This window comes from Oryzias latipes, chromosome 4 (assembly GCF_053564925.1).
Source record: "Oryzias latipes strain Hd-rR chromosome 4, Olatipes_Hd-rR_3.1".
Taxonomy (NCBI): Eukaryota; Metazoa; Chordata; class Actinopteri; order Beloniformes; family Adrianichthyidae; genus Oryzias; species Oryzias latipes.
The window spans coordinates 14,276,083-14,288,956 of NC_136240.1; the positions used below are offsets into that span (position 1 = coordinate 14,276,083).

The 12,874-nt window shown below is 33.2% G+C and overlaps 1 protein-coding gene across 20 annotated transcripts in view; it reads right to left on the reverse strand.

The window, feature by feature from the left end:
- armc9 (armadillo repeat containing 9) overlaps positions 1-12,874 on the reverse strand; it is a 30,133-nt gene that overhangs the window by 14,039 nt on the left and 3,220 nt on the right. For 11 of the 20 annotated variants that reach the window (XR_013655733.1, XR_013655728.1, XR_013655734.1 and 8 more), the window contains exons 6-20: positions 12,780-12,872; positions 10,319-10,343; positions 9,024-9,181; positions 8,750-8,836; positions 7,566-7,601; positions 5,326-5,360; positions 5,128-5,239; positions 4,814-4,906; positions 3,290-3,380; positions 2,746-2,869; positions 2,337-2,476; positions 1,407-1,483; positions 1,061-1,135; positions 857-947; positions 692-744 (exon numbers count right to left, since the gene is read on the reverse strand). Coding sequence is in view for 11 of the 20 variants with exons in the window: in XM_020702341.2 (XP_020558000.1) it covers positions 692-744; positions 857-947; positions 1,061-1,135; positions 1,407-1,483; positions 2,337-2,476; positions 2,746-2,869; positions 3,290-3,380; positions 4,814-4,906; positions 5,128-5,239; positions 5,326-5,360; positions 7,566-7,601; positions 8,750-8,836; positions 9,024-9,181; positions 10,319-10,343; positions 12,780-12,872 (1,290 nt within the window). In the remaining 9 variants the exon portion in view is untranslated. The remainder of the gene's footprint in view (positions 1-691; positions 745-856; positions 948-1,060; positions 1,136-1,406; positions 1,484-2,336; positions 2,477-2,745; positions 2,870-3,289; positions 3,381-4,813; positions 4,907-5,127; positions 5,240-5,325; positions 5,361-7,565; positions 7,602-8,749; positions 8,837-9,023; positions 9,182-10,318; positions 10,344-12,779; positions 12,873-12,874) is intronic. The other 9 variants (XR_013655731.1, XR_013655732.1, XR_013655730.1 and 6 more) reach the window with 1 other exon arrangement.

A 12,874-nucleotide genomic window follows, 5' to 3' on the forward strand; every position in this document is an offset into this window, starting at 1 on the left:
CCTGCTGTTCCTTAGATCTTTTTGATTTAAAGTGACAGCAAAGACAGAATTTGCTTGGGGTGATTTGAATTCTTAACATTCAAATATGACATTGCCAGTTAACCCACCCACTTCTCAGACAGCTGGAGCCAAACCAGCATTCCAAACTAATACCATCTAATGGGAAATAGTTTTTTTTCCAAGATACCAGATCCAATTAAAAAATAAATAAATTAACAACTTGGTCATTTTTATTAATTTGATCATTTTTTTTTTATCAGGATGGAAAAAAAAGTATACCAGTAAAATGACTTGAATGAAGATAAAACCCAAAAGCTAAAGTTAAACAGGTGTCATCATGAAACCACAGGATGGGGTCAACTCTGTGAACTTTCATATAGTTCTTACAATTCTCATATACTACATAAAAGTGTACTCTTTTTTATATATATATATAAAGCAAATAATATACATAAAGAATTTTTTTCAACACAAACTTCTGGCAAACTTGTGGGACTTCCAGTATCTATGACAGGTTTCACACCTGTCTGCAGCTCATGTGTCAAGAATATTAAAAAAAAACAAAACAGGTTTCTCTGGTTTGGTTCTTTTGTTTCTTCTTGCATATTTGAGCCAAAGTTTTATTAAACTGTTGTTCTGCTTCTGTCCTATAGTCTAAATATTTTTATTTTACAGATACAAGATGCCTTACGTCTTTGTCATCCTCTTCATCTTCGTCGTCTGACTCCGGCCCCTCTTCCTCAGCTAGATAAAAATAAATAAAACTAAAGTAAAGCTTCAAACTGTTCACACGCTTCACTTACACCTCTTATGCTTCACAGTGAAGTATTTCTCTAAACTGGAGCCGTTTACCAACCTGAGTTCAGCTGTTTAATGATGAACTCTATTTGCCTGTTAAAGTCTTGGTTCTTCTCTTTGTTGTAGCAATGAAGAATCTCTTCAACGCTCTGCAGTTGAAAGGTAACATTAAAAAAAGATTGAAACATTTTGGCTGGACTTTAAAGGAGAGACATAAAATGGTGGAAGGCACATCATTTGAAGCTGTTTTTAGCTATCTCACCATCTCTTTGGCTTCCTGTCGCACAGAGGGAATAGATAAGATGCTGTACAGGGCTCCGTTTACATATGGTCGAATCTGAGGACGACAAAAGCAGTATCAACAAAATCGATCTCCATTGTAGGAGTTTTAGAACAACAAAAAAAAAGCAGGCATGGAGGAAATATAATATACAGCAAAAATGCAGTATACATAACATGGAAACCACAAACAAAAGCTGTTGACACCACCACTACCAGGCCTGGGTTTGTCAGCACTAGTAGGTGACACGTGTTATACATACATGTTCTGTTAGTATCGGTAATCTACACTACAGCTGTGTCTATGTGTGAGCATGTGAGCGGATCACCTCGTGGTTCTCATGTCCGAGGAGATCTGTCAGAACTTTTAGCACAAGTTTTGCGTTCTCTGCACACTTCTTTTTTCCTGCAGAAATAACACCATAAACACACACATTTGAACACATTTCATCTCTCACACCCTCTTTAAACCAACAATTAAAGAAACATTCTGGAGTTAAACAATGACCTTCATTTTCTAATATGTTGAGTCATACTTATAAAGTTTTGAAACATTTTCTTCCTAAGTGTTTTTTTAAAGTGTTTAAACCACTCCTTCTTCTTTAGATCTTCTAAACCGCACTAATATTTACTGGGCGGAGAGGCAAATAGAAAAGCTAATGTCTTGAACTGAATGAAAACCACAATCATGTTTTAATAATAAAATTAAAAAAAAGACATCACATTGAAAATAGTAAATTTGACAAGAAATAAACCAATCAAATAAAATGTGTCTTTATATTTTAGTTACCGGTAATATTAAACTAAACCTTAAAATTATTTTTATCACTTTAGGTTATTAGTCCATACTTTTCTCTAATAAGACATATTTTATGGTTTGTTGATAATTACATAATTGAATATTTATTTATGGATAACAGTGCTGAATTATAGTTCATAAAATGTAAAAAAATTCAAAATGTTTAAATACATAGCTTTTTAGATCCGGAGGAATTGATGTGCTGCATTGTTGAACATTAAAGATTCCCTGTTCTATTGATTAAAAAGAAAATGTTGGCTTTGTTTTGTCATTCATGCTGTGAATAATATACAGTGAACATTTATCTGTATGACGCTTTGTTTTTAATAATAATATTTCCATTAGTTACATTTTTGTTCATTCTTTAAAAAAATAAGAGTGGATACATCTGGGAATGGACTTAATTTTAAAAGTTAAGTTGTTTTGGAATGTTTGTGTTGAATATTTTTGACATGGTCACCTTTTGTTCGCAGACACAAGTTCATCAGCAGGGCTGCAGAGTAGACCAGGGTGTAGTCGCTGAGGCAGTCTGAGTCCTGCAGCTCATCTGTAAGCCAGCCAATCAGATCATCTGCTATCATGATTGTCTGCTGGCTTCGTCTAACAAAGGAAAAAAGGCATAAAAACACTGTAATACTCTATTTATTTCAATCCAAAGGAAAAATAAGCTATGATAGTTAGATTAAAATATATTGTAGATTTGAAAAATGCAAAATAAAGCTATTTATCAAATATAAGTAAACATTTTCAGGGTGCTAGAAAGGTTTCTTTTTTATGCTTTTATTACAGAAAGTCTTTATTTATGGCCATTGGTGGTTTTTCTGGTAGAAATATGTTGACTAATAATATTTAAATGATCTCAAATTTACCTGAGGCTAAGTTTTTGAAGGCACACCAGCACATTTTCCCAAGTTAGGGAATCTTTTTCCTCCTTCCTCAGGGTTTCCATCAGAATTTTCAGTAGAACGGGGATGTGGGAGAGGTAAATGCGCCCTAAACAAATAATCATCAAATTAGGCAATCATCAGGATGACATTCACAACTTTTGAATATAATCCTCGTTTCCTCTCAAAATGAAAATAAAATTATTTATTTTATGTTTTTTTTTAATAACGGAAGAAATCTGCCATAAAGTTTAAGCACAACGCTTGCAAATATGTATCTAAGAAGAATGACTTTAGCTGCACAGATAGAAATAGTGACTTAAGGTCTGGTCAGCAACACCCAAATACCACCACTTAAAACTTTTGTCCATCAGAATGAAAGAATCATTTTTTCTCTCTTTCCAATCTGCCCAAAGCGGTTGCAGCCATGCAGCTTTTAAGCTTCATTAATGACCTCCAACTTGTGCAAAAAGCTATTGAGGTTTTTAACTCTATGTTTTCACAATAATACATTAGACTAAAAACTTACCCTCTACAAGGGAAGCGAATGCGTTGATGAGTCGAGCCATGTACTGACGGACAATCTCGTTTGGTGATCTCAATAAAAGAAGTACAGTTTTCTGGGAGACAAAAAAGATGACAAAAAGTTGGTAACGATTTTGCTTACCATTACTTTACATGACATCACTTTAATAAAGGGTAAAATGTATATAAAAGACAATAAATAAGACAAAACTAGCAAAAACAAAGTTTTCATTTTAAAGAGCAGCCATTAAGGTTAAGTAATACATGCCAGTAGTAAAACTCTGATCAATTCTTTGTTTTCTGATGTGCTTTTGCTTAGCTTGTGCACTGTTTTGTTATTATAAGTTGCTTGTTTAGAATATTAGATGTATTTTTCTTTAAAAAATAACAGTAAAAAAGAAGTACCTTTGTTTTAAGGATATAATATTAGTCTGCTGCAGACTATTCCTACATCAAAGCTAAGGTGCATCACTAACAAACATCACACTTAAAAATTCTATTTTAATTCAGAATTCCAATGTTGGTTTCAATTTCTGCAACAATTTTTTTTACAAGCACTTTTAAAATTCCGGTACAATCCGCCCTAACAGCTACCCATAGCTGTACTTTACATCCATTTTTTTGCAGTGATGGAGTCAGGACTATGTACTCTCCTAAAAGACAAAGTGTCTATAAAAAGAGAATCCAAGTAAGAAAATAAAAGAGGGAGCACAAATATAGTTTAAGAGTGCAAAGCATCTTTTTACAAGGTATGAAGATGGGAATACAAATCTCAAATTGTGAAATTTGCTAAGGACAAATATATAATTATATTTATATATATCCAAATGTTTGGTGTTTTTAATCAAGTTTCAAATTTAAAAAGGGAAAGACTTCAGATTAATAAATGTCAGAGCAATAGTCTTGAAAGTTTTGTACGATGATGATAATTTTGCAAATGGACAAGCAAGGAAACTTTGTATGCCGCGTCTTCTTGTGGCATCTTTCTTTAGAAATGGTGCAGGAATGTTTAATAATTTAAGAAGCAGTTCTTGTGACACTGAAGAAGAACAAAGAAATGCTGTGAAGGGTTACATGCACATGCTAAAAGAAATACTTGATTGTGATGCGAACGATTTTGTGAATATAAAAGGCGAGTAAGGATCTAGTTTTAATGTAAACTTGATCCTTTACGACAATATTTATATCTACTTTTAATACATTTTTTTAAAAACAATTTTACCTTTTATAGCAACATTGGCCTAAAATGTATGTGTAAAGATATGGCGATGGTTAGAGATGACACATTTCCATTCAATAGTATTTGTATCAGGGAAGTTATACCTTCATGTAAGTTCTCTTAATGTTGTTAATCACAGAATTAAAGGGGAGTCTCTATACATAGACTTTTACAGCCAATGTATGTAAACAATAATGATTTGACATTTTCTAACTTTCTTTGTATAACGTCCTGCAGTCATTACTGTTGTGAATCAATGCTTATAAATAAAGGTTGCGTTATTGAAGTGCCCTAACCTGGCTGCCTCACCTGCTGCGTACTGTAGCGTCCCAGCAGGTCATTGCCGATGTAGGCCTGCAGCACCGTTTCTCTTTGCTCACCAGGCAGAGAGCGAGTCAGTCGCTGACGAACAAAATAACAAAACAACGTAACAATTACGGCTTCAAAAGAATGGAAACAGGTTTAAAAATAGCCTTTTACCACAAATGTTGAACAAAACTGAAACAAAAGTTTAGTTAACTTTATTCACCCACAAATGGTACAAATTTAGGTTGTACTTTGGTAGCTTTAATGGAATATTCTGTTGTACCATTGTAAAAAGAGACAGTATTAAACGTTATTACCCATCGCAGTGCTTGAAGCAAGAGGGTCTTCAGTCTGTCTGAACCTTCAATCAAGTCTTTCTTTAGCTTCTCGTAGTCTAAAGAAGGCAATATTGGCACTTCCTTTGGTCTCCTGGATATTTAAAATGTCAGCCATGTTTTAGTGGTACACAAAAACCAAAGTAATCAGATAGGAGAAACTTGAATTATAAAACTTACGGAGGTGCAATGGATGCCCGCAGCATAGAAGAGGCCTAAAACAAAAAACAGGTGAATTTAACATTTAGATTAGTTGGGAAGTCATCTGTACTATTACATAAAACATGACCCATGCAGATGTCTTTTTTACTTCTCCCATGGAGTATCCCTTTCAAATGTTAGTTTAGTCCACCAAAGACATTGAAGCTGTTATCATGCTTGGGTTACATGCTGAAGGCTATTCTGGATTATTGTTTTTTTCATGCAGAGAATGAATTGTGACAAATCCAAAGTTAGTATCTGAGCAGCCTTGAAAACTAAATACTGTGCCCCACTCTAGAATAGATTAAAACAAAAAAAGCATATCTTTAAGGTGGTTGTGGAAAATGAGTGAAATTGAAAAATATATATCTTGTATTGTTTTCTTTTTGTTTTTTTCAGTAAAAAGAAATGAACTCTTAAATTAGTTATGAGGCCTTAAAAGCTGAACTTTCAACCTGACAGGTCAGTATATTGGTTAGATAGTGCTCACATCACCAAAGACATCACTTGGTTTGCTCTTATTTCACTTCCGTGTTGTGTGAATGGTTGATACAAAGCAAAAAATCAATATGAAATGTTATATGATATGTTATCTTTTCTTGCTTTTGAAGTAAACAAGTTGAAATTGCCCTGTGGACCTGGCTGAGGAATGAGACTAGAGAAATCAAAACAGAAACAAATCTGAATTTGTACAAAGTAACATAGATTTGGTTTAAATATCTATAAACAATCTATACATATTTAAAAAAAAAGAAGCTCAATTGGACAATTTTTTTTATAACAACAGATTTACAACCTAAATCAGAAGGAAAATCAATTATTACTGTCGTCCCTTGGGTTCCTATTTAACCACTTTTAAATCCAGATATTCTGTCCATCTAACACTTCTATCCTTCACACTATACAGTGGAAACTAAGGAAACATGTTTTCCTTGGTTTATACAAAAAACCTTGTGTAATTTTAAAATTCTTTTTATTTTGTTCTGATGAGGCAAAGGAAAAATCTGAAAGTCCAAGCAGACCTGACACTTGTTTAAAAGACTGCAGGATTTTTGTTAAACCATTCGGTCCACCAGACCAGTCCAAGGTCTTGGTTGTCAACAACGTGAAGGACTTTGAGAAGTGTTTGATCACGGACATCTGAGCTAACAAATGCAATAATAAATAAAAGAGCCAAATATAATTTCAAGAAAATCATGGGCACTAACCTCAACCTACTCAGTTGCACTGATATCAGCTGCAGAAGGACAAGGAACTCAACAAACTATGTCTGCAGATATTACAGCAAACATCTTTATAAACTCTGTTAAATCCAGAATGACGGCTGTCAATCAGGCAGCAGAATGAATTCCAACCTTGGACAAGGGACGCAATATGAACCATTTTATTTCACAGCATTACCTTATAATTATTATAAAACAATTACTTCATTATTGAAGATGGTTAAGTGAAGTGACTGATCTCTAATTATATCACTTCACTTGGTTTCCCAAAAAGTGATTCATGAATTTTCAAATGAAAAATAATCTGCACATATTTTTGATACTTGAACTGCATATGTTATGATGAGTTCTGAAACAGTGTTATGTCAATTTTACGTAATTATTATGTACGTTATCTTTGTCATGTGATTTATTGATACGTAAGGATTCTTACTGACCTGTGTCTGTGTTGGTAAGGCTATGAACCTGATAATAATTCAAGTAAAGAAAATGGTAAGGTAGAACAGGGTGGGGATTCCACTCCCTTTTAAGCAATCTATGATTTGATGGCTAATTATCCAATGTTTGATACGTCTTTGTATGGATGTAAAACTCTGCTGATTGTATTTTTTTGTACATTACTCCTTCTTTGATTGCTTGTAATAATAAATCCTTTCCTAATCCAAATCCAAAGAACAAAAGAGGAAAGCAGAAAATATCAGGGAAGGGACCAACGAGGAGGAGGACTAAACGCTAGGATTTTGGGGAATAAGGGATAGTGGTGAGGTAAGCTCTACAGCAAGCTCCTGTTCATTTTCAGAGTTGAATAAGGACTAATGCAGACAACTGTCAGATAAAAGATTAGGTATAAATAATCAAGTTGGATTATTCAAAAAATGGGGGGGGGGGCAGGCAGACGGGAAATGTGAGGGGAAGAACACAAAACGAGGCATAAGCAAGACGACACTGGGTGACGTGAACAATGACAGGAAGAGAAGATGAAAGCATCCAACTTACATAGCCATCATCATATGGACTCATAGAGTAATATCCCTTTGTGGACAAAAGCACCACACACGCAAAAAAACAGACACATATATTTTTAGTTTAAAACACAAGAGCAACTGAAGTTAAAATGTCAGTTTTACAGTACTAACTTAGTGAGGACAGACTGGATTTAAGCTGTGGATACTTTTTATGGCATTGTAAAGTGTTTTATATTCTGTTTATTTTTTTTAAATGCCTACACACATAAAAGTTTGCTAAAAGAAAACAAACACAAAAAAAGACCCTAAATCTCAGCCAACTCCCTGAATCTTACCATACAAACCCCCCCAAAGAAACCCATAAATACTACCAAAGGTGAGATAAATCCAAATAGAAGAGCTTTTGCTGATTATATTATCTTGTGTTGCAACACTGAACAATAACACAGCCTTCCTTTTGTTTCCGTTATATCATACGACCTCAGTTTAGTCTGTAACTCTTGCTCTTACAGATAATATTGCATATCAGCTCAGTATGTGTGTGGGCGTTAAACAACACGCCAAATTAGCTTTCGTTCTAAATGAAAAAAGGTTTTCTTTTTAAAGTCAAGTCATGTCATGTAGTGAAGCGAAGTGCTCTACATATTTACCGGTAGTCAAATAAAGCTAATGAGTTCTTTGAACTATACGAATAAAATAACTGCAAGTATTTAGAAGGAAAAAAAACTAGTTTAGCAGCTGATTTGATGTGTTAAGGAAAATATAACTCTTCGTTAGACTTTTGCCATTGAGAGAATTACAGAAGAAACAAAAAAAGGTCAGTTATATATTTAAGAACTTCCTGAAAGTAAAATAAAAGGATGAAATAAAGAGGTAGCACCAAATTCTACACAAGCACTGGTCAAGATCAAGGATGGTATGAACTACTGCAGAAAAATACCAAGCAAGTTAACAGTGACATTTTTTTGAACAGTGAACAAAAAGGATTTTTCATTGTAAAGCTTGTCCTTGTTTCTTGCTTAATTTACTGGAAGACACCGGTATATCACTTCCAAAGGTGAGGTATCTATTTTATGATCACATCACTTTCCAGAAATTGTGCCACCCCAGATAAAGGATCTCAGCTCTTGTTCTGGGAACAAATACTACTACTATTACTATCTGGATATGCCAAGTTATGCATCGGGCTCGGAAAAACTCATATTGTGTACTCACTGTGCCAGGCCTTGTGAAATCACTACTCTGCCTCATCTGATTGTTGAAAAGGCGAGCATACACACTCTGGAGATACTCAGGCGAGATCTAAAAAAAAACAAAAAAACATCACATCAGCTTTAATAATCTGTCAAATGACAGCCATTTTTTTGTCATGTCCACATGGTATTATATTTTAAAGGTTTTTAATTTGCACAGTGCACACTAAACTCGCAAACATAAGTCTGTGAGTGCACCCACTACATGTGCGTACTGGGTTTCTGAGGCGGCTTACCATTTTCCCACTGATTGTGGCTTCCAAAGAATCAACCAGCTCGGCGGTGATTCCGATCAGATTGTGGTAGTCTGCCTGCATCTTGTTAAACTTCCTTAAGCAACTGGAAAGGCGACGGTCCGACTCAGCAAGCTGAAGCTGTAGCTGCTGTATAATGTCTGAAAAGTAACAAGAGCTCATAAAGACATGATTCAGGCAACTAAGGTCCATTTGTATTCTTCCAATTTATTACTTCTGGCAAATTTATTATATTTAACAACATTTTTCAGGAAATTCTTGCTTGGACTTTTACAACTTTACTTTATTTTACAAAACATATGTTTATGTTAATTGAAAATTTATATAAAGCAGTGTTTCGCTATTACTCTTATTTTGTTTAGAGATGTTATAACACCACTATAGTTCAGTTTATTTCTTTTGGTTGAGGTGCTAGCATTAACAGCAATCTTGAATTTCTCCTCGGTGTGATCACTAAAGTTCAATTCAATGCCAAGTATAAAGATTTTTTCAAACAATATTAAAAGTGTTTTAAAGGAATAAATATATTATTTAAAGTATTTCAACTGAATAATTATTCTGCAGGTACATTTATTTGATCATTGTGGAGATATTCATCTTTTTTTAAACTGTTTTGTATTAGCCAAATTAGTCTCTAGCACTTACATCCCAGGTTTTAGTAAATAATACGAGCCTTTTGGAATTCTTTACCTGTAATTAGTTATATTTTTAGTAATATATTACACTTATTTGATGATTAATTATTTACCCTTTAAATTGGCAGTTTCATTTTATTTAGTGTTGATTAGCATCATTCTGCTTTTTCATTAACTTTACTATTTCTTTAACATTTTCTTTCTCCACATTAGAAATATACTGTATATGAACTACTTTAATACGTAAATTATTACCTTTCCTCTTGAGACACAGAAGTATTGATAAAACTTTCATCCATGCCTAAGCTTTGGCAAACTGTTTATAAAAACTGCCCAAAGCATACATGTACGGTACATCTTAATCAGATGTATATTTAAGAGGTGTGGTCTTTGACCCTAAATCCTTTAGTGTCATAATCCAAAGAGCAATATTAAAGGGTGTTCAATGTAAATTAGTTAAAACATTTCTTGAGAAAGGAAATAAATACGGAATTGGGAGGGTTTGATAAGTTAACATAATTTAACATTTTAACAAAGTGGAATTCACTTATTTAAAACATCTTTTAACTTAATTTACAGAACAAATCAACCTATTTTAACAGTTGCATGTTATTCTGTACCATCATTCTGAAGGTTATTTACCTTTAGTAACTTTGCCGCCCTCTTTCTGGAGGATGTCTGTTAAGAATGCATACATTATTTGTTATTTTTCTAACATTAATGTTCTGTAGGATTTAGCTAGAGGCACATGTAAAGAAAGAAGGGAGTGAGAGAGACAGCCATATACAGGATCTTCATAAAGCTTCACAACGGACAATACAAACATGCGTGTTGAACATCCTGTTTGAAAATCTATTTATTTTAGAATCAAAATTATATGTCCTATTGTATGAAAAGACGCAAGTACTGATTCAATATTTACTTACTTTCATTAAGTATTATGCTTTAACCAACACCCTTGTGCAGCAAACACACCTGTCATCTAATATTTTCAGAAACACTTATGCAATGACTTGTGAGTTTACACACATGCACATCTTTCACTGCCTACATAGGGGATGGCTTTGTTTTCTGAAAAGGTTTTAGGCAAAGCCTGACTCATTTCATTTTTAGAATAATCCAAAATTTTAATAAGTATCAAAACAGTATAAGGGCTCATGGAGAGGAGTTAAAAAACCAGTAAAAAAAAAAAAATTAAAATAAAAAGTCTTACACCTCGTCAGTGGCTAAGGTAAGGTGTGTTGCTTGAACATTTCCACAGCTATGTCATTCCAACTTGTCATGAGGTATACATTATTTCTTAAGCCTTTTCTTTATTTGTGTCTCTGTTTGTGGTAAAAGCCACAATTTTTGTTTGGGCATTTTTCCACTTGAAACTAGGACTACTAACAACTGTTAACCCCTTCATGCCTGACTTTATTTCCAGTTATATCATAAAATATTCTTTTGTGTTTTTTTTAAGCTGATCTGGATTAAATGCTGCATCGTGGATTAGCACCATACTGTGAGAAGGGGTTAAAGATATTTTTATTACAACACCCATTTTCTCCTTTTATTAATAATTACAAAAAAATAACAAAGTCGCATTTTTTTTTACATTAAATTGCCAATAAACTGAAAATAGGTTTATGGTAAAATCGGTCTTCCCTGTGAATGAAATGTAGGCATTACATAGTAACTACCAGTAGTTGCTTCAAAGTAGACATAAAAACAACAAAATAAAATGAAAACTTTTATAGACATTGGTAAAGTTTTATGGAAAAAAGAATTCTTGATATCAGCCTATAAAACCTAAAAAAATATATCTTAAAAATAATATTTTGACTTTTATGCCTATTACTATTTGTTACATTTCAAAGCTATGGAAGCATTTGTGTAGCACAATTAAAAATAAAAGTCAAAACCAGAAATGCTTTTTCATTTTCAAAATGAAGCTGCATTTTTTGACTAAAAGTTAAAATGAATTGCAAAATTGCATTTTCGTTTTAATTATGACACAGAATAAGCGTTTTTTTTAAGTAGAAAATGAAAAAGCATTTTGAAGCATCGATTTTTCATTTTAATTTTCGAGTCATTTGATGCAGTTACATTTTGAAAATTAAAAAGCATTTCTATTAATCCATTTTAATTGTCAAATTAGACATTTCTAAATGAGTTTTGCTACACATTTACCAGAGAACTTTTTGAAAATAAAATGTCAAATACCATTTTCTTTATCATTTGAATTAAGTGACAGAATAAGCAGTGTTGACGTAGAAAAGGAAAAAGCATTTTGAAGGATTGCTTTTTCATTTTAATTTTGAGTGAAGAAATGCAGCTTCATTTTGAAAATGAAAAAGCATTTCTGGTTTTGACTTTTATTTTTAATTATGCTACACAATCGCTTCCATACAAAGCTTATAATAAATGAACAATGAATTATATAGTTAAAAAATATTTACTTTTACATTTTTTCCGCTAAACTTAGGAAGAGTACTGTAATTCAATTTTAAACTGGCACTTAACCCAAAATGAAAAAAAAAAAATCATTTTGTTTAGTTTGTTTGTTTGGTTTAAATGATTACATTTTACACCCAATAAATACACTAAATGTTTTGAAAAGTGAGGTGTCAAGAGACGTTTCATCAGTGAGTGGTGGACAGGGAACCTGCTTTCACTTTCTGGTGTTGGTTTAGCTTCTTCTTGTGGATTAAAGAGTACAATAGGTGTCTACTAAGAGGTTTTAAGCACACATGTTTTTTTTTTCTGTTTTCACAACTGCCCCTGTCCATGCTGTCAAAAGTATATATTCCTGGTTTCAGAACATTGGACCATGTCTGTCTGTGCTCACCACACTTACCAGACACTCACTAGTCTATGAGGTTTTGTGTGTGGGGAAAAAAAGATACGAGATGCAAATAAACTCTGAATAAGTGGGAGGAGTTTTTCCTTCTTTTGTTATTTATTCTTACTTTATAAAATTACAATTCTACAATAATAAATGTCTATGCCAAGAGATTATATACTGGTATAATATTCCTAATATGTAACAGGAAACAGGTGCTACACCTCTGTTTTGCCTGACAGTTTTCCCAGCAAAAGACCAGACCAATGAAAAGGATACATATAAAGTCATCAGCCTTGGAGTCTTGGAGGGTTTTAGTGTCATTGTCAGGAATTTGTCCAGTCTTCCCTTCAACTGCTGAATCCAGGTATCCT